At 37.0% G+C, this 22,255-nt stretch overlaps 1 protein-coding gene across 1 annotated transcript; it reads right to left on the reverse strand.

Annotated features, from left to right (window-relative positions):
• Positions 1-4,682: 4,682 nt before the first annotated feature.
• Positions 4,683-6,031, reverse strand: LOC149214049 (TMV resistance protein N-like). Its single transcript, XM_089389273.1, has 2 exons — positions 5,652-6,031; positions 4,683-5,346 (listed from the first exon to the last, which is right to left on the reverse strand). The coding sequence occupies exons 1-2, from the start codon at positions 6,029-6,031 to the stop codon at positions 4,683-4,685; spliced, it is 1,044 nt and encodes a 347-aa protein (XP_089245399.1).
• Positions 6,032-22,255: the final 16,224 nt, after the last annotated feature.

A 22,255-nucleotide genomic window follows, 5' to 3' on the forward strand; every position in this document is an offset into this window, starting at 1 on the left:
TATTTTAAGATTAATGGACAAATATTATACTAGATTTAAGTATTAGAATAATAGGTTTTAGATTTTAATAGTTTATAATTTATAGTTTTTATACATTTTTTATTTTTCAGATTAATTACAAACTTTATTGAAATTGTATTTTAAGATTAATGGACAAATATTATACTAGATTTAAGTATTAGAATAATAGGTTTTAGATTTTAATAGTTTATAATTTATAGTTTTTATACATTTTTTACATTAATAAAGCATAGTTTTTTCTTTCTCCTCGTTAAAACTTCATTGAAATTGTATTTTAGGATTAATGGACAAATATTACACTAGACTTAAGTATTAGAGTAATAGGTTTTAGACTTAGGTATTAGAGTAATAGGTTTTAGATTTTAATAGTTTATAATTTTTAGTTTTTATATTTTAAGTTTATTATGTTTTATTTTTTAGGTTTTAGGTTTATTACGCCATATACACCCGATTATGTTTTAGGTTTAAAATATAGGTTTATCAATTTAGTTTTAAATTTTTAAGTTTATTGCTTAAAGTTTATTAGTTTATTATTTATGTTTATTATTTTTGTTTTAAGTTTTATTATTTAGGTTTTAGGTAGATTTATGTTAAGTTTTATTATTTTGGGATTATAATATTATAAATTTTATTAAGTTTATAATAATATTAGATTTTATAGGGGTGATAGGAGGGGAGAGATTCTCTATAATCTTGAAGGAATAATATTGGATAAGTACTTCTCGGGTCTAGGTAAAAGGACCAATAATCAAGCTGAGATTTATGGCTTGTATATGGAAGACTCCTTCCTTATAATAAGAAATTTAAGAACCACCTCCCTTACTCAAGACAATCATCAAAATCACTCTCCAACATGCTCAAAGTATTCTCCTTACTTTTGATAGTTTGTGAGTTTGACATATTCTCAAAAACCTCAACTCAGAGGCTAACTCAATGGCAAACATAGCTTGTCCCTTAAGTGAAAGATAATAGTGAAGGATAATCATAAATTAATAAGGTCCTTGGCCTTTTTCCCATTCCCTAACTAGCCCCATGATTAGCCCCTTTATGTATCCCTCCCTTACTAGCCCCATGATTAGCCCCTTTATGTATCCCTCCCTTAGCCCCATCCACCCAAGGCATTTATTGTATATTTTCCCTAATCCCAAGGCAACTAATTCTAACCCTCCTGTCCAGCTAGCTGGTATCATTGTGAGGTCACCTCGTCCCTCCCTGCTAGCTTGCATGATGAAGCACTACCTCTCTCTCCTCACGCACGAACTACATTCTCTCTTCCACGTTACGCTATTTGTGCCGGATCCTCAGTTAAGCGTGGGAGTATTCTTGTCTAGTTCTTGGTTCAAGGATTATCTCAAGAATTTGAAGTTGTTCACCATGTGAGCCCTCTTATCCTTCGTCTTGCATTTACTCCCCTCGGCTTAGACTAGATTCTCCAACCACTTCAGCTCCTCACTATAAGCAATTGAAGCTCTCTCTCCTCTCAGGGAAACGATGGCGTTGCATTGGGATCTAGAGGCTTTAGTTCGTCTCTACTCCACCATATGAGGTATTTGTCTGGAAAATGCTATAAATTTCATTTGGGTTGTCTGCAATTTCCCATTCTTCTTATCGTTTACAATTCTGGTAGGATTGGGTTCCATCCTCTTAGTGAGAATAACCCAAGAAAGTCTTAGAGGTGTGAGTTTGCAGTGTTCATTTTGGATTTTGTTTCCCTACTTGGGTGCTATTTCTCGCCCCAACAAGAGTTCTGTGCATTTCAATACAGGATAAGCCACATCGTGAGTTGAATTTCCTATGCTCCGCCTTTTGTGCTTGCCCTGCATTGCAATGGCGCTCTTAGAGGATGGCTACGGGAACCTGAGGCAGTGGGCTTGTACATTTAGGGTGGGTGGTGGAAATTATGTTAATAATCTAACAATGAGCCAAAAGCAACCACTCTTGGTTCCGGTGACTATGTGTGCAATGTGCCTAGGAGCTTCCAGAGATTAAAACGGAGCTATTTGACATTAAGGTTTTTTGCATTGTCAAAATGCGATAGCCTGTGAAAACTCTGATGTAATAGAGGACAAATGCAAGTAGATTGCCAGTTCAAAATGCAATAGCTTGTGAAAACTCTGATGTAATAGAGGACAAATGCAAGTAGATTGCTAGGCTTGAGGACGAGGTCGGTTCACTGTGTAGCATGATCAGGGATCTCCATCTCCAAATGGCCAAGTCTAGCATCCTCCCAAAAGAACAAAGCTCCCCTTTTGAAGTCTAGAACTTGGACATTGATCTAAACCCCGCGCTGATCTTAATGCTTAAACTTCCAATGTAATGACTGGTTTTTACTGTGTTTTCCTTCTGTCTCAATTTTGTGGGGTATATCTTAGTATAGAATAAATAAAGTATTGTCTCTCTTTGTAATGATCAGAGAGAATTGGACATGGATTGACTGTCTGCAAATGACAAAATTGAAGCCCATTGATGTATATGAATTGTAAATCTCTTTTACTGGCAAAATTAATATAAAGAGTACTCATTGTTAAAAAAAATACTAAATTTTATGTGGTTGTGTAGGTTTTATAATAATAATATATATTATTTGATTTGTAAGATAAAATTAGGTTTATAGAAATTCTATTCAGTCTAACAATATAATTAACTATGTTAATATATATGCGTTATGGGTATATTGTGATTGAAATAATTATTGTATAATAAATCTTCAAACTACTAAAATAACATTTTCAGATATTATATATTAATTTAACGAAACCGATTAATATTCGATTAGTGGTGAGTCTCGATGAACATGTATCAATAATCACTGATTTGATATTCGCTTACCAGTGAGTCTCAATGAACATGTATTATAAACCCTGGTTAGGTTTATTTTTTATTTGGATACCGAAGAAACTAGTAAAAACAATATGGTTGCTGTGACCATTTTAAATACAATGGTGCAGAATATAAATGGGAAAATGAAATGTTTCCTAACTGGATCAAAAGTTGCGACAAGTTTCATTTTCCCTTTCGATATTCTTATACACAGCTTTCTGCATTCAGATTTCCCTTTCACCTCTAACGACGATGGCAACGTGTCAAGACCCGGCAGCTCCTCTAGTTCGTTACACCCGCTGATGTCCAGTAGTCCCCAGGAAACCCACTTATTTTTTCCAATGCAGTGCTTCCTTGCAAGTTCAAAGATATTAGTCCTGTTGGCAACGCTCCAATCTCCATTAGTTCTTGACAACAACTAATGTTGAGATGCTTTAGGGCTAGACAAAACTCTTCAGGAAATGACACTTCCTTTATTTTCGTCCCCTGTAGATCCAAGTGTTCCAGTTGAAGAAGGTTACAGGGGCAAGACTGCAACAATTCGAACCTTGAACGTCGATCATTCAAGATAATATGCTGAACTTTTCCTGAATCCCCGCAGTAGTCTGCCTAAGTGTGCAAATCTGCACACGGAAACAACTTGAACAAGGATCCTGCAATGCCCTCCGTTTAATTATCCTGAAATTATTACGGACCCAGGTCTATCTTCACATAGCTCTATTAAATGTCAACAAATTAAAAACGTATACCACAACTTTTATTGGCAACTGATTTTTTTTAACATAAATATACATTCTGTATCTGTTATCTTTGAACTCTTTTCAATTTAATTTAATAACACATCTACAAACATTAACACCCCTCTGCGAATTATCAGAAAACCAAAAAAACATAAACATATACTAATAAAAAAAATATTCTTTACCACACTTTCCCTATGGCTATGGCATGATGTTGTTTCCAATTGGCGGGGCGAACACGCGCGAACTCTCAAATTTTGGGTTGGAAGCCAAGCAGGCAAGGAAGTGTCCGGACACTTATCCCAGCATAGCCATAGAAGCTGATCGGCTTCCCTCAGAAACTGGGATATGTTTTCCAAACAGTCACCTTCAGCCCTCAACAGGTTCAACGTGCTCATGTCAACGGGAGGGCGATACCAAGGGTTGTGGAATGATCGGTCAGATACTCCTTCCAACCCTGTTAATCCCGCGCATCTGAATTGTTATCTGAAAACTGTTAGAAAACAATATGGACATACTTGCAGAGCTAAACAGTATTAACAATATACTTTTAAATTTTTCAGAACATTTCTGTGAATATAACTTTGAAAATTAGATTCAAACGCGTACACTTGGTTGAATAGACGCATAATGAAAAATGTTTTTATCGCGGCGCCAAAGACGACGAGGATATTTAGGAAGTTCGTCTTCAGCTAAAGTTCTGCCCAAGTCCCTGAGGTGATTGTGCATTTTTATACGGTTTTGACTGTCGATCTGCACAATACACTTTAACTCTAGGTTCTGAAGATTCACACTTCCTGCCCATCTAGACCCATCCCATACGCTTATGGCCTCATCTTTATGTTCTTCTATTAAGAAACAGGCAATATCTAAGAATACCTCTTTTTCCTGGGGGTCAAGACTGTCGTAGCTAATCTTAAGACTGTCTTTTATTTCAGGGAGGAGTACTAAAGCTGATATTTTCTTCAATAGGCCTTCCCAAGACTTCAAATCTTGTTGTGTAGAAAGATGAGACCCATACGCTTCGAGAGACAAAGGCAATCCGTCACACGCATCCAAAAACTTTGTAACCACTTCATCAAATCCCGCAGGGGGTTGACACTACTGAAAGGCATGCCTGTCGAAAAGGCTTTGTGACTGTTCTCTGTCGAGGGCTGACTGAAAGGCATGCTTGCAGAAAAGGATTTGTGACTGTTCTCTGTCGAGGCCTGACAGCTTGTAAACAGAGGAGACGCCGTTTCTTGAAATAAGATCCCAATTGCGAGATGTAAGTAAGATTAAGCTATCGTGACTAAGAACCTCCTTCAAGGGTGAAAATAATGCATGCAACTGTGTGGCATCATCGACATTATCTAAAATTATGAGGGCCTTACAACCCGAGAGACGACGAGAAAGCTCCCTTCTGCCCTCAGCGATTTTACCTACTGTTAGATCCTGTAAAGTCAAACCGCGGTAGAGATTATTCTGCAAGGAAATTGAAGAAGATTCGTGTCTCACATCTTCCAAAAAATATGATTTATCGTAACCTGACTTTTTTCTGTGGAAGAATTTTATTGCCAAGGCGGTCTTCCCTACACCAGCAGAACCCACAATCCCCACAACCTTGGCCTTCTTGCTGTGACGCCGCCGTTCAGATGCTATTGTGTTCTCAAGATCTTGTAGCTTTCCATCCAAACCAATTAGAGCTTTACGCTCACACAATGGCAGTTTTTGAACTTCTTTGATCACCAGTTGAATTACCTCATTCAGGAGTTGGCTTTCGTTGCTGGTTATTCACAGCAAAACCAAACATGAGTACTAAAAACTTATTTTATCTATACAATTAAATTATTAGGGACAGTGAGACTAAAAGTTCTAACCAATTATAAGTCGTTAGCTCCAAACCGCTTATCTCTGAAACCTCAGACAATGCTCTTTTCCACTCTGCAATTAGTTGTTGTGAGTGTCTTCTTTTCTTTACATGGCGTCGGAAGGCTTCAGCATAGACTCCATTGTTGCCCGCGGAGCACCCAAGAAATCTCAAGATTTGACCCAATGGACACTCAAAAAAATCCCAAGATTTTTCCGAACAGTCCACGTTGCCCGTCATCCGTTCTGATCCTTAGATCGCAAGGTTCAACATTATAGAAGAATGGAATAATGGAAGCTTCTTTTTTCTTCCTCGGATTATTCATCTGCACAAGTTCATTGAGGCACCATTTTGATCGGGCATATCCTGGGGAAAATATTGCTACATTAACAGAGGCAGTTGCAATGGCTCCTTTTAGTTGAGGATCTATGCTGTTTCCCACCTGCATTTCTCTCAGGTCCAGAAAAGCTCTGATTCCGTAATCACGAAGACGATAATAGAGGTGGCTAGCTAACTTTTTCTTCACATCTTTCCCGTAGTGATTTATAAACACCTCGTAATTGTAACTGGAATTTGAATTGGTGCTGCGAGATTCATCCATGGAAGTGGCCGTGTTGAAAATATAATTTACTGCGATCGCCGATATCGCATCTGCAAAGTCGAAGTGAAGGAATTATAAAGAAGCTTTTGTGTTTCCGATGAGCGATCGCCGATATCGCTATCGGCACATCGCTATCGGCAATATCATAGGGTCGGGGTCTTTAACATGAGTAAAGTTGCGATGCGATGGAGCGGACCCGACAACATTATAAATAAATTTTTTTTCAAGTCCGCGCTCAGGGCTTCCGATATCATTGGCTTCCGATATCATTTTCGCCGTTCGATCTGCTTCACTCCTTTCAACCGTTGATTGCCCAAACCTGCATACGAACATACATTAATGCTATTGCGTGGAGTAAATTAAAAGCATGGTTGACCGCAGTAAAATAATTATGGAATTAATTGTTACCGTAGAAGTATTGGTAAGGGTTTAAATTTTAATGTTTTTTTATATATCGGGGGTATGGGCGTATATGCTTATTACATAAATTTTGTATGGGATATGTGTATGTAATTTTTTTTAGTGTTGACCATTTTTGAGAAACGTGCGGCAGTAAAAACCAATAGGCTGTAATGTTTTATATATATGTTGGCCATCAAAAGAAACTGTGGTGCAGCGAAAACCATGTGTGGTATGTATTGAACACACAGCAGTGTGTAAAAAGATAAGAACCAGGTGATGTAATTTTTGGAGTTGTAAGAAAACCATGTGTGGTTTTTGCACAAGCAGTGCATAAAGAAAATGGTGAAGTTTTTTTTGTAAGTCTGTGTGAATTTTGTTTACAGCAGTAAACTTATGTAAACTTTTATTACAGCAGTAAGTTGTTTTCACTGCAGTGAATGTAAAAAGGGATTTACAACAGTTAACCCAGTAATTTCTCAGAAATCTTTTATGGTGTTGAAATACTCTGTCTCTCAGTGAATTTTTTTTAAGTCTTCTGTGCACAAAAGGATCCTGGAGAAAAGTAAAAACAGAGCATTGCCTCTGTGTGTTTGAATGTTAGGTTTTTGGTATTTTCTCCATGTAAAAAAAATACCCAACAGTGGTATCAGAGCAGGTTTAGGCTCTTGAAGGTGTTCAAGAAGCTGAAGGGAGAAGGTTGTTGCTGCAGCAAAACCTCTCAGGCAGACAGAAGACTCAGACATCAAAGGATTCAGGTATTTCAAAGTTTTTTTTGTGTTGCTGAAGAAGCAGTGATTTGTTTTAAATACACAGTCAAGGAATGGCGAGCACAAGCACTGGTATGGGTTTGTTTAACACCCAGCTCCCACAGTTTAATGGGAAGAACTATGACTACTGGTCAATAACTATGAGAGCCCTGTTTGCCTCTCAAGATTTATGGGAAATAGTTGAGGAAGGTTTTGAAGAAGTAGCAGATGAAAATGAGTTCAATGCACTAACTCAGGGAGAGAGAGATCAGCTAAAGAGCAATAGGAAGAAGGATGCAAAGGCCATTTTATTGTTGCATCTAGCAGTAGACCAGAGTATATTTCCAAGGATAGCAGCAGCTACAACATCAAATGAAGCATGGAAAATCCTCAAGACAGCCTATCAAGGCATGGAGAGAGTGAAGACAGCAAAACTACAATTGTTGAGAAAAGATTTTGAGAACTTGAACATGAAGGAGTCAGATAACATTGACTCATTCTTCACTCATGTGATTGGAGTAATCACACAAATGAGAACTCATGGAGAAACCATTGAAGATAGAAGGATTGTGGAGAAAATATTGAGGGTCTTACCCTCAAGGTTTGATGCCATAGTCACCACCATTGAAGAGACAAAGGATCTCTCAAACTATACAGTTGATGAGCTACATGCATCACTGATAACACATGAACAGAGGTTGAGTAGGAATGAAAACTCATCTCTTGAGCAAGCCTTCAAGACCCAGATGTCCTTTGGAAGAGGAAGAGGTCAAGGAAGAGGAAACCGAAGAGGAAGAGGCAGAAACCAGAACAGAGGAGGAAGGAACAGCTCATCAAATGCACAAGGAAGAGGCAGCAATCCAAATCATAACCAAGGTCAAGGCAGCAATCAACAAAGAGATCAACATCATGCTCAAGGACAAAGGTATGATAAATCTAATGTTCAATGCTATTATTGCAAAAAGTATGGACATTATGCTAGTGATTGTAGAAAGAAACAACATGATATGAACAGCAGACAAAATGCAAATGTTACAAGAGAAAACAGCAGTCAAGAAAATGTCCTGTTAGCTTGTAACATGGCTGAAACACATAGTGAAGACATATGGTTTTTAGACTCAGGTTGCAGCAACCATATGACAGGAAACATTGCCCTCTTCTCAGCCTTAAATCAGAATTTGAAATCAGAGGTCACACTAGGAACTGATAGTAAAGTGTCTGTTATGGGAAAAGGGGAGGTAAAAATATTTACAAAACAAGGAGAAAGGAAAACCATAGCAGATGTCTACTATGTCCCCGGAATGAGATGTAACCTATTGAGTGTTGGACAGCTTATCCAAAAGGGTTACAATGTTTACTTTGAAAATGATGTGTGCACCATCAAGGACATACCACCCAGCAAAAGATGCATTGCTAAAGTGAAGATGACAAGGAACAGGATGTTCCCTCTCCGGATTAGGGCTGACATGAAGAACAAAAGGGAAATGGCAGCAGTCACCCAAGAGGCCTTCCAGAGCATGCCAAAGGGTGAGAATTGGTTATGGCACTTGAGATTTGGGCATCTCAATTTTGGAGGTCTAAACTTATTGAGCAGAAAATGAATGGTAAGAGGATTACCATTGATAGAGAAGCCGGACAGCCTTTGTGAAGGTTGTATATTGGGCAAACAACATAGAGAAATTTTTCCATCAGGGAAGAGCATAAGGGCAAAGGCACCCTTAGATATTATCCACTCAGACTTGTGTGGACCAATGCAAGCTCCATCACTAGCTGGCAGCCTATATTTCTTGACATTCATTGATGATTTTACAAGAAAGACTTGGATATATTTCCTCAAGAACAAAAGTGAAGTCTTTGAGAAATTTCAAAACTTCAAAGCACTTGTGGAGAACCAAAGCGGGCTGCACATAAAAGTATTGAGAACTGATAGAGGAGGTGAGTATATCTCCAAGGAATTCCTAAAGTTTTGTAGAGAAAATGGAATACATAAACAGTTCACAACTCGGTACACCCCACAGCAAAATGGAGTTGCTGAAAGGAAGAACAGGACCATCATGGATATGGCGAGGAGCATGTTGAAGGCAAAGCATTTGCCGAATGAGTATTGGGCTGAAGCTGTACATAGTGCAGTTTATATACTGAACAAGTGTCCTACAAAAGCAGTCATGAACAAAGTGCCAGAAGAGGCATGGAGTGGGAGAAAGCAAGGAGTCACCCACATGAGAGTTTTTGGGTGTGTGGCCTATGCACACATACCAGATCAGCTAAGAAGGAAGTTGGACAGCAAAGGGGAGAAATGCATCTTCATTGGATACAGTGATGAATCCAAAGCCTACAGGCTGTACATCCCATCTACCAAGAAGTTTTTTGTAAGCAGGGATGTTCAATTCATTGAGGAAGAAGCTTGGGATGGAAGCATAGAGAAAACAGTGAATGTCAAAAACTGTTTGTCTCATGATGAAGATGAAGAGGAAGTGGCTGAAGTACATCCCCAAACAGCAGCGCCAACACAAGGACAGCAAGGTACACCATTGAGGATAAATGAGAGTGCTTCTCCAAGCACACCACAAGCAGGAAATTCAAGTGCATCTTCAAGCACTTGCACACCAAGTGAAAGAGGTAAGAAATTTAGAAATCTAAGTGACATTTATGATGAAGGAATGAATTCCTTATTTGCCTTGTATTGCCATGTTGATGATCCTATTCATTTCGAGGAAGCAATCAAAGATAGAAAATTGATAAAAGCTATGGATGAGGAGATGAATGCCATAGAGAGAAACAAAACATGGGATTTGGTTGAGTTACCAAAAGGCAAAGAAGTCATTGGTGTGAAATGGGTCTACAAGACCAAGAGCAATGTTGAAGGTAAGATTGAAAGGCACAAGGCAAGGCTGGTTGTCAAAGGGTACAAGCAGCAGTATGTGAGAGATTATGAGGAGACTTTCGCACCGGTTGCAAGAATGGAAACCGTGAGAGCAGTGCTGTCCATAGCAGCACAAAACAAATGGAAAGTCTACCAAATGGATGTGAAATCAGCATTCCTAAATGGAGTGTTAATGGAAGAGGTCTATGTGGAACAGCCTCTCGGATATGAGAAGAAAGGTGAAGAGCACAAAGTGTGCAAGTTAAAGAAAGCTCTTTATGGGCTGAAGCAAGCGCCAAGAGCATGGTACAACAGGATAGATTCATATCTATTAGATAATGAATTTGACAAATGTGAAGGAGAACCCACCGTCTACATCAAGGAAAAGGATGGTAAGATTTTGATTGTGGTCTTATATGTTGATGATGTTATTTTCACAGGTAATGATGATCAGCTCATTAAGAATTTTAAATCAGTCATGAAGGATGAATTTGAAATGACTGATATGGGTTTCTTGAGATACTTCTTAGGCATAGAAGTAGAGCAAAATGAAAAAGGAATTTTTATATCTCAAGCAAGATATGTAAATCAAATTTTGAACAGATTTAAGATGGAAGAATGCAAGGCAGCAATCACTCCCACAGTGATGTGATTAAAGCTCAGCAGAGAAGACAGCAGCAAGGACTTTGATCCTAGCTTGTATAAAAGCATTGTGGGCAGCCTTATGTATTTAACAGCAACTAGGCCTGATTTAATGTATGCTGTTAGTTTAATTTCCAGGTTCATGGAGAGGCCAAAGGAGGCACATTGGCAGGCAACAAAGAGAATTTTGAGGTATGTCAAAGGTACCAAAATGTTTGGCATATTATATAATGTCTCAGAAAGTTCAGATTTAATTGGTTACACTGATAGCGATTGGGCTGGAAGTGTAGATGATCGGAAGAGCACTTCCGGTTATGTTTTTCATATGGGTTCAGGAGCCATTTCACGGGCTTCTAAGAAACAGTCCATTGTAGCATTGTCTACAGCAGAGGCTGAATATGTGGCAGCTACAGCAGCAGCATGTCAAGCAGTGTGGATGAGAAGAATGTTGAGAAGCTTAGGCCAAGAGCAGGCAAAAGCGACAGTCATCTTTTGTGACAATAGCTCAGCTATTGCATTGTCAAAGAATTCAGTGTTTCATAAGAGAACGAAACACATTGATACAAGGTTTCACTACATCAGAGAATTGGTAAGCAATGGAGAAATCAGTTTACAACATTGCAGTACTCAGGAACAGGTAGCAGACATTTTGACAAAGCCATTGGATCAGAAGAGCTTTGAATTTTTGAGGAAGTGTTTGGGTATGATTGAATGCCCGACAGTTGAAATTAAAGGGGAGTGTTGAAAATATAATTTCAACTGCGATCGCCGATATCGCATCGGCAAAGTCGAAGTGAAGGAATTATAAAGAAGCTTTTGTGTTTCCGATGAGCGATCGCCGATATCGCTATCGGCGCATCGCTATCGGCAATATCATAGGGTCGGGGTCTTTAACATGAGTAAAGTTGCGATGCGATGGAGCGGACCCGACAACATTATAAATAATTTTTGATAAACTTTCAAGTCCGCGCTCAGGGCTTCCGATATCATTTTCGCCGTTCGATCTGCTTCATTCCTTTCAACCGTTGATTGCCCAAACCTGCATACGAACATACATTAATGCTATTGCGTGGAGTAAATTAAAAGCATGGTTGACTGCAGTAAAATAATTATGGAATTAATTGTTACCGTAGAAGTATTGGTAAGGGTTTAAATTTTAATGTTTTTTTATATATCGGGGGTATGGGCATATATGCTTATTACATAAATTTTGTATGGGATATGTGTATGTAATTTTTTTTAGTGTTGACCATTTTTGAGAAACCTGCTGCAGTAAAAACCAATAGGCTGTAATGTTTTATATATATGTTGGCCATCAAAAGAAACCATGGTGCAGCGAAAACCACGTGTGGTATGTATTGAACACACAGCAGTGTGTAAAAAGATAAGAACCAGGTGATGTAATTTTTGGAGTTGTAAGAAAACCATGTGTGATTTTTGCACAAGCAGTGCATAAAGAAAATGGTGAAGTTTTTTTTTGTAAGTCTGTGTGAATTTTGTTTAACTTATGTAAACTTTTATTACAGCAGTAAGTTGTTTTCACTGCAGTGAATGTAAAAAGGGATATACAGGAGTTAACCCATTAATTTCTCAGAAATCTTTTATGGTGTTGAAATACTCTGTCTCTCAGTGAATTTTTTTTTAAGTCTTCTGTACACAAAAAGATCCTGGAGAAAAGTAAAAACAGAGCATTGCCTCTGTGTGTTTGAATGTTAGGTTTTTGGTATTTTCTCCATGTAAAAAAAAATAAAAATACCCAACACGCCGCAAAGGAGGAGGGATCGAATGGTTGATGAGGAATGATTGTTGAATCAGCCATTAATTAACAGGATGGATACATGCAAATGAGGTGATGAAAATTTAGATAGGCAGATAGAGCAGAGGAAATAATTTCTTGTCTCGTGGATCTAACGCACGCCGAAGTGGTACCTTCCAAGCCAGTTCTATGTTTCGAGCACTCGTCTCCTTCTTACATGTAGATGTAGAAACTATGTAACGCACTGAAACTGGGTTGGGCCAGCACAACCGTGCGGATAAAATGCATTTTCTATTTCTCTCTTCCTGTGGCTTGTGTGTTTAATGCGGATTTGACCACGCCAAATCGCCAAAAATCGCCAAATCGGAGTTGTAATCAAAGTCAAGTCGCCAATTATGTACCTGTGAGGTCAGTAAATGGTGAGTTAATTTTTATTAAATATGACATTATTTATTTAATGATTAAAATTTGGAAGTTCAGTGTTATTGAATTATAATTTATCCTCATTTTTTACTTGTTTATATATATAAAAGAATTGGAAGGGACTTTTTAGATTAAATGGATGTGTTTAATTTTTGTTCCCTTTTAATCTCTATAGTTCAATTTAAATGTGTGTGTAACCATTACTCTTTTTTTTTTTTGTCATCCGCCATAAATATTATTATGGCAATTGTTTTTTTTAAACTAATGTAAACTGTAAAATGATGATTAGATTGAGAGTAGATATGGATTTAAGATCTATGGATGTGAAGGTTAGATTGAGAGTAGATATGGATTTAAGATCTATGGATGTGAAGGTGTTTCGGAATGGCTGGGAAATAACCAAACTTTTAATGATGTGATTAATTCCAACCCACATCCTTGTTGAATTAAAAAGTAAATGTACATGCATTTAAATATGCATATGGGTGCCTGAGAAAAAAACCAAGCCATCCTGCTCCCGTAGAGGATGTTGGCTCTGGTCAACATGCAATCCTATTTAAAGGGCGCGGAGAAAAAATAACAATGGAAAGGCATCAACGAATATTATATAGAAGGGAACAACACATTTGGTAAAGGAGAGGTTGCAAAGAAAACATTACCTTGTGGATTACATTCAAGGAAGGAATGCACACATAAAGGATGATGTGGTGAGCAAGCGCAAAAAGTAAAATGGAAAAAGCATTCGAAAGTGAAAGAGGGCATAGGCGGAGAGAGTTTTTTTTGGATTCATGTGTGATGTGTCCAGTGGAGTATTTGGGTGTGTCGTGAATTTTCAAGGTGTTATAAATTAGTTTAGATTGATTTTAATTTTGGATTTATAAAAGGTTGTGAGGAATCAAATTTTTTGATGTATAAATTTTTCTAGAGATTTGATCCCTCTCAATGCTTGATAAATCTGGAGTTAAGTAGGTTAGTTTCAATGGTGTGTGTCAAAGAAAATTTAATGAACATATAATTAATTTTATCAGTAATATGTGAATTCATCTAATATTAATATAATCATTTTAAAAATGCTAAATATGTCATTTTAATTTTAAATTTGTTTGGTTACCTGGTTTTGTTGAGATGATAAATATTGTTAATAACTTTAATTATGTAAAATGATGAACTCAAAATTTTGAATGTAAAATAACAATGTAATGGTGTTGAATGATAGAAAATGTGCATAATAAGAATATAATCAATTACAAATAGTATCTCAAACTATTTTTTTCTACTATTCTTATTGTCACCCTGGTTACTTTTGTCATCTTTTCATATCAATTATACGAAAATGACAGGTGAAATGGTAAACCATTTAAATCTTTAGCTTGAGCTATTGTAGTGAACATCATACCTTGTATCTTTGTCCAATATGTTGAATTATTATAATACAAAAATCAATGTACATTGTCAATAATTTTTTTTGTTTGCACAATCTTAATCCAATGACTTTAAAATTAATGTACCATCATACATCCAATTACTTCAAATCAGAAATCAACATCTACACTGAAACTAATGCATCTAACACAAACAATCAAATAAGATTAGAAAACAACATTTACACTGAAATCAATGCATCTAATGCAAGCAATAAAATAGGATTAGAAATCAACATTTACACTCAAATCAATGCATATAGTGCAAGTAATCAAATATGATTAGAAATCAACATCTACACTGAAAACAATGCATTTAGTGCAGACAATCAAATACGATTGGAAATCATCTACATTGAAATCAATGCATCTAGTGGAAGCAATCAAATGTTATTAGAAATCAACATCTACATTGAAATCAATGTATCTATTGCAAGCAATCAAATAGCATTAAAAATCACCATCTACAATGAAATCAATGCATTTAGAGAAAGCAATCAAATAGGATTATAAACATCTACATTGAAATCAATGCATCTAGTGCAAGCAATCAAATATCATTATAAAACAACATCTACACTAAAATAAATGCATCTAGTGCAAGCAATCAAATATGATTAGAAATCATAATCTACACTGGAATAAATGCATCTAGTGCAAGAAATATTCTTCCCTCTCTCCCCCCTCCATCTATATCTATATCTCCCTCCATCTCTTATTGTTTGTCTCTATATCTCCCTCCATCTCTCTTTCCCTCCCTCTCTCTATTGAAAGGTGTAACTAGGTTCGCTCTTCATAATGACATGTAATTATGATTTTACGTAAAGAGATGTAAATAAGAAAAATGAAATTGTTGTATTGACTTGATTCATAGGTTTCATGACCAAGGGATTTTGTTTTTGAGTCAAGACTCCCATTGAGATTATTTAAGATTTATTTTTCGTCTAGTCATAAAATACAAGGGTCATTGTCAAGTAAATGAAGTCATGTTACACTTTGTAAAAGGTCATCTTGTTTATGTAAAGTATCATCAAAAGAACTTGTCACCTAACCTCTTCAAGTCGGCCTACATTTAGCTACCAAGTTGGCCTAAAGACCTGGTGAAGAGGGGTATAAATAGAGGAACTTGGCCTCCATTCTAAGCATTAACTTTGAACTCAAATCCAACGAAGAGAAGTGCAGGAGGAAGTGCGAAAAAGAGGCAGTGACAAAGGGTTTTCTCTAAAGCTAAAAGGACACTCTTCTAGGGTAACAAAGACATAATATTATGGGGCAAACAAAGTAGAATATGCTTGGGTAGTGGAGTAGGATCTTTTGGGGAAGCAAAAAGATATCTTTTGGGGCAGCGAAGAAGTATCTTTTAGGGCAATGAAGAAGGGATCTTCTGGGAGGAAGTGAATAGGTATCTTCTGGGAGGAAGTGAATAGGTATCTTCTAGGATAGTGAAGGAAGGGATCTTCTGGGATAAGGAAGTATAGACCAAGTTTCTCTATAAGACCTAGAGACCAAGATTCTCTAGGGCAGTTGTGAAGGGGCAATATAAGAAATAGAGACCCATTTTCTCTAGAAGGAACAGGAGAAGGAAGAGCAAGGAAGACCAGGTTGATGACAAGGTTCTTGAAGAGGATACTAGAGTCAAGGAATAATTGAAGGTCTCGAAGAAGAATTTTATCGAGTTTTCTCTCAAGAGGTGAGAGGTTTTGGCCCTAGCTAGAGAATCCTATATTGTGTGTCACTTGTTGTTATTTATTTTGATAATTGTTTTGATGAAAATAACACATTAATAAGCTAACAAATTGAAAGATCATAAGAAAAGAAGAACTAACATATCACAAGAAATTATCAAGAAAAGAAATTTGTTAACATTAAATGCCCTAGATTTCTCAACATGTTTTCAAAGATTAGGTGTTGAAGACAAGAAGGGGCAGCCAAAGCAAGTTGACACACAAATCAAGCTTCAAAGAAGGAATCAAAGCAAGTCAAAGGTTATCAATAAGTCCAATATCTACATCATAGAAACCCTAGATCGAAGAAGGAAGCAGGAAGAAAAATTGGAACCCTAGAAGCACTTCAGATCATCAAAGGATCATAAATCAAGGTCTCTCTTATCAATAAATCAAGAAGAAGGCCCTATATCGACATTGAGAAGAAGGAGGAAACAAGCAACAATCTAACAATTAAGTCCATGACTATATCCGATAATATCGAAATGTCTTTTTGCAAGGAAAGAAATAAAATGGATGGGGTTGTAAACTTCCTTGCATGGAAGAAAAGGACTGACCTCAATCTTATTGAGAATGAGGTCATGGTTCACATTAAGGGATCAATAACCCAACCTCCAAAAGAAGATACTCAAGCTCATGCTAGATACATGAAGGGAGAAGTGAGAGCCCAAAGGTTTCTAATTCCATATGTATCAAAATTAAAAACTGCAAAAGCTATGTTTAGCCAATTTAGTGTCCTAAATTGCTTGCATAAATTATCAACCGAGGTTTGTAAGCTGATGAAGTGTACTGCACTATATGTGCTTATTTAACCTTTCTTATTTCGTTGTTTTGTATTTTATATTGTTTTGGGGGTTTCTGTTCTTTGATTCCTAATGATGTACAATCTGAATTATGAGAAACTTAAGTGAATCTAATGGACCTTTTTTTTTAAAGAAGAAAAATGTTCCTAAGTTAATCTAACTTCCTAAAGGTGAACCAAGAGCTGAAGCTAATCAAAACCTAATTTAAAGAAAGGAAAAACAGAGCATCTATCCTATCTCATCATTAATCCTAAGTCATGAATCTATTTCTTAAAATTAAGGATGAAGTTGGAATGCATGTTGAAATAAATACAGAGAATGAAATCAACTGAAGTACTTCTAGTTACTCTAACCTTCAATTTTGAAAGATAACCTTCTTGAGATGGGATACCAGCAACTTTCTGTACTTTATGATCTAGAGAACTAAATGAAACATGCAGAAGGTCACTGATTGATTTCAACCATTCTGTGAAGTGGATTTTCAACCATTTAGTTTAGGATGGGTATCAACTTGAAATGGTGTTCAAAGACATTCATTAACACAGTGGATTGACAAATTTGTCCTAGGAAATAAATAACAAAACAATGAGTAAGCTAGACAACAATGCATTCTTATTATTTCCACCTTACTCTGTTTAGAAACAAAATCATTTCCTTTCATGAAATGTGTTGGACGAACAGGACTGCACAATTGAGTTTTAACATTATGCTATTGATCAAAACTAAAATAAATCAACCTAAGCTAGAAAAACTGCTAAAAGCAAAGTAATGAAATTAAAACTAAACAGAAAACGAATGGAAAGAAAACCTCCTTCAGTGCAGGGACCCTCTACAACTGACTGGGTTGAGCTGTTAACTAATTAAAAATTCTCTCTTAAATGATCATCGGTCAACACACAACTTATATTATAGAAAAGAACGAAGTCCAAAATACAAAGCTGAAAGTCTGAACTTAATACCTAAAATCCTTCGAACCCCCCTCTGTTCTGTACAACCAGTATTTAAAAGGAAATAATCATAACTGTCTTTGAGGAAATTTAACTACAGGTGGCTTATATGTATTAGAACAGAACTGTGTAAACATTCGATCAGCTACAGGTGGCTTAAATTCGAGTGAGATGTTTGCAACAGAACTGTTAACACAAGTGGTTGATCCGAGTTAATGCTTGCAACAGAACTGTTAGATTTATTGATTAACCACAAAAAAAGCAGATGAAGAGTCCTACTGATTCCGGGTATCATATGTTTGACTCCACCTTTGACTACGATCTTGAGTTTTCTTCCTTATCGACTTGCGTTGGGTGAATAGGATAGAATCCATGTGGAGATGATTCTAGAGATGCTCATGTGGCCGAATTCTTCATTTGACACCTGGAACCTGCTAGACCATGGAAGTAGCTACGGAATACACAGTTAGCTACAGAATAAGCTGCGTTCTGTAGCTAATTTTCAAAAAATTATTCAAATAGAAAAAACATAGAAATATAACATGTCAATCATTTAACGCCTTCCTTAAGACAAAATCTATCATTTATCATTGATTGGGATCTGTAATTTTATGGAAAAGCAAGGGAAAAAGGTAAGAAAAGTTGTCAAGGAGAGGGTAATTCTGAGGTTCAACATACCCCCACTGCAAAATCATTGCATGTCCTCATGCAATTTGTCAAAAATATGAATTCCTTTTTCCTATTGCATTTTCTCAGACACCTCTGCTAGCACATCTAATTTTCTTCTTTTGTTCTTCCTTGAGGTGACTGTCATCCTGGGCTTTTTCATAAGAAGCTTGTACTTGAGATTGATGATTGTTTTGTTCAAAATCTTATTCTTCCTTTTCAATTTTCTATTTTTCTTGTACCACAGTCCTAAATGCAGAATAGTATTGTCATGAATTGCTTTGTCCAGTTTATTTTGTTCCTTCAAGGTTTCATTCTCCTCTATGATATGTCTATTCAATATCTCTAATTCATGAATTTCCTATTTGAGAGCACCAATTAGAGGTTCTTGTGGATTGACAGAAGGCTTTGGATCCATTGAGGCACTTTTCTTCTCCAGTGATTCTATATAGTCATATATTTGTTGCTGCACTGGGTCTATGCCTGGAGATCTTCTGTTGGGGCTGCCTTCGAAATAATGTTCAGGAGAATTTTGAGGACTGTGTGTAGAGGAAATGTTATCAGAAGATGGTACTTGGGTTTCTTCTTCTAAATTTATGAACTCTGTTCCCTTTGATGATGTCTTCTTTACCATACCTCGGAGTCTAGAGCTCCTTCTAAGTTGTAGAGGACTTACATTATCCTCCTCTGTACCCTTTTTCTCCTTTCTTATCTTTTCTCTTCTCTTGATTTGTTTCCTAATCTCTGTCAATTTTTTAGAGATTAGCTCTTCATCATTTTTCTTTGTTGAGGATTCAGGTTTTCTTTGAATGGTTATACCGGTCTTCTTTCTCCTACTCCTTCTGACATTACCTTCTTCAGGTGACTCTGGTGCCTCTTGGAAATGGTTTCTTATCAGAAAATTTTCCCAGGTATCTCCTATGCTTTTCAAATGAAACTCAATCAGTATTTTTACCAACCCATGATGGTACATGGTTGTGTTTATGAATTCTATTTTCTTCTTCACATTTTAAGCCATCCTTCTTAAACTGTTTAGCAGGAAGAAAGGAAGATTGATTTCTCCATTTTCTAGAAATTTCATCAATAAACGTATATGGTAGACATACATGAACCTGAATCTCTCCTCACAGGTGATACATTTCTGTAATATCAAAAGCATGCTTCTCTATTTACTTTTAAGAGCTGAAATAGGAATTCCTTTTCTAAACACAGAGACATCCATACCTAGATTCCTGAGGATTACTTTACATGTTTCACTGTGGAATTCTTTGTTTTTGAACCATCTTTCACCATGTCTTAGAAGTTTTGTAGCCTCTGTTATGAAGGATTATGTTGCTGCAAACTTAATGTCCCCAATTTCTACTTCTGTACCATCAAAATCTCTAGCAAAAGATTTTGTGATCCATTTATGGAAACCATCAAATTTTTCAATGAAGTTGAACCATCCAACCTTCTGCAGCATTTCCTTGAGTTGTGGGTATCCTTCCATATATTTTGCTCCTACTGGCTCTGTCCTGACAATGAGTCCCATGTCTTCTGTTTCGCAAAATTTCTTAACCTTCAGAATTACTCTCCTGGTCTATGAAATGGATTGACTACGAGTATGGTGAAAAAGGAACTTACGGGTTTGTGTGGAATAAGTAGATGGTGAGGGTTTGGAGAGACGTTGACAAGTTGGTCACATCGTAGCCATTACCGTTAACAATCACTGATGGAGTTATTATGGACCGTTAGGCACAGAGTATGGAGGATGTGGCATGATGAAGTTATTATGGACCGTTAGGCACAGAGTATGGAGGATGTGGCGGAGATGTGGTATGATGAAGTTATTATGGACCGTTAGGCATATAGTATGGAGGGCATGGCAGATATGCAGTACGATAGAGATGGAAATCAAATCAAATGATGATTTGTTAAGGAGACATACGATTATCCATATTATACATGCCTTATGTTTTTAACTTGCTGTTTGAAATAAATTTTTCATTTTACCTTTAGAACTTAACCTTATTGTTACACTAAAAAATGTCACCAAGACTATTTGCAGTTAGTATGGCTCCATCCACTGTCATACTATTCTCCTTGGCAAGTCTCATGGCTCTGCTCTTCATGTCAAACTCCAAAAAGAAGAGAAAAGTCATTTAAAGTCAATTATCTCTAGTACGCAGTTTCTCTTAGCCTTACTTGCGTGTACACAACCCAAGTTCACAATACCTGCGTACTTGTACGCTCTGTATGTAAAGGGGTGGGTGCGTACCCCTGTAAAGGTCAAAAGGCGCGAGTTTCATCTTAAAAAAGTTACTTGTGGTCATTTCTAGAGCATTCTAGAAGCTTGTTTGACGTGTATGAAGCGCCTCCAGATGGTTCATGTACCCAAAGAAAGAGGAACTTATCCCATGAAGAGGGGAGCCTATCCCATTGAAAGAGGGGCTTATCCCATCCATGGTGGAGCTAATTAACTTCCTCTAGAGCACTATAAATACAGGCATTGGGCCAGAGGGAGGGAGGCTGAAAGCTGAACATTCCTAAGGGTAGATGCTGCTGGAATTAGGACTTCCTTGTGAGAGCTTGTGAGGAGAGATTACCATCTTTACTTGTTTCCATTGGGAGGTGGGTGAGCTGATCAGAGTAAAGGAGGACTCTTGTGGACCCTGGGAGGAGCTTGCACAACACCAAGGCTCAGGTTGTAATGGTTCCTTTTGTTACCTTTAATACAAATTAGTCCATTCTTCTCAACAATTTGTCATTTATGAGTTGTTTCATATACTACTTGGTCTATATGTTAAATATGTTTTATTTTATGTTATAATCAGGTGCTATTTAATTGTTTGACTGTTGGTGAATGCAGGTTTCGAAGAGAAGGAGGAGCTCATCCAGATCAACGAAGCTGGACTACTACAACAGCATTGGGTTAGAGGTAAGAGCTAAACACTTGATTTCTCATAGTATAATGCATATTTAGAGAAGGATTTCTCTTTTTTGTCTTGTTTGTCATTAGAAAGTCTTAGACTTCTAGGAAGGTCGGTTGTGTCTGCACCGTCGACTGTTTCCATGTGACAAAATGGCGACTCCACTGGGGAAACCATGGATGTGTTTGAGTTCTTTTTGATTTCATATTTTGATCTGAGAAACATCGCTTGTTTTCTGGTTTTTGGCTGTTTAACTGTGTGTTTGGGTAGGTTAGCTTAGGGTTAATTTAGATTTCCATTTTTCTTAGTTTTGCTAGAAGTACGCAGGCTCTGAGTTCAGCACAGTGCGTACTTGTACGCACTGAGACTGTGTGCACAGAGCGTACCCGCACCTGTGTAAACAGGTTGCCTGCGTACCCTATCAAGATTGAGAAAATTTCAATTTTTTGCTTTTTTGCTCTTTAGATTTTGTTTTAAATTTGTTTTTCCTGCCCAGATCCATTGGTTTACTGTCAGAGATCTTCACCTGAACTTGTTCCATTAGTGTCGAGAGTTTTTGGTGAAATTCATAGAGTTTTTGCCTTAGGGTTTGATTTTTAACTGGTCCTGTAGTGACTTTGGCGTTAGAGGTTGTCAAACTTTGGATCTCCCTGGTTTTGTTCATCCCTCTTAGGAGTCGGACCTGTCATAGAATTCACCCTTGTGAGAAACCTACCTTTGTGTCTTCTCTTTGCAAATCTCGAAAAAGTTTGTTGATTAAAGCTTTGAATTTCATTTTTTTGAAAAAGAACAAAAAGATTTCGATTTCGTTTTTCAATTAGTTTATGATTCTGCATGGACTGATCCTTAGTTACATTTTGACTAAGTAAAACATCTGGGAATTATCCTTGTAGGCTTTTGTCCTCATTATTTTTTGCTTTTA

The sequence above is a fragment of the Pinus tabuliformis genome, chromosome 1_1 (assembly GCF_031772625.1).
Source record: "Pinus tabuliformis cultivar Carrire ecotype Pingquan chromosome 1_1, CPIR1, whole genome shotgun sequence".
NCBI lineage: Eukaryota > Viridiplantae > Streptophyta > Pinopsida > Pinales > Pinaceae > Pinus > Pinus tabuliformis.

Excerpts from the sequence above, each read along its gene's own strand:
- LOC149214049 (XM_089389273.1), bottom strand. The coding sequence starts at position 6,031 with ATGGATGAATCTCGCAGCACCAATTCAAATTCCAGTTACAATTACGAG. Across the intron at positions 5,347-5,651 it reads GATGACGGGCAACGTGGACT|CAACGAAAGCCAACTCCTGA; the intron begins GTTCGGAAAAAT and ends GTGAATAACCAG.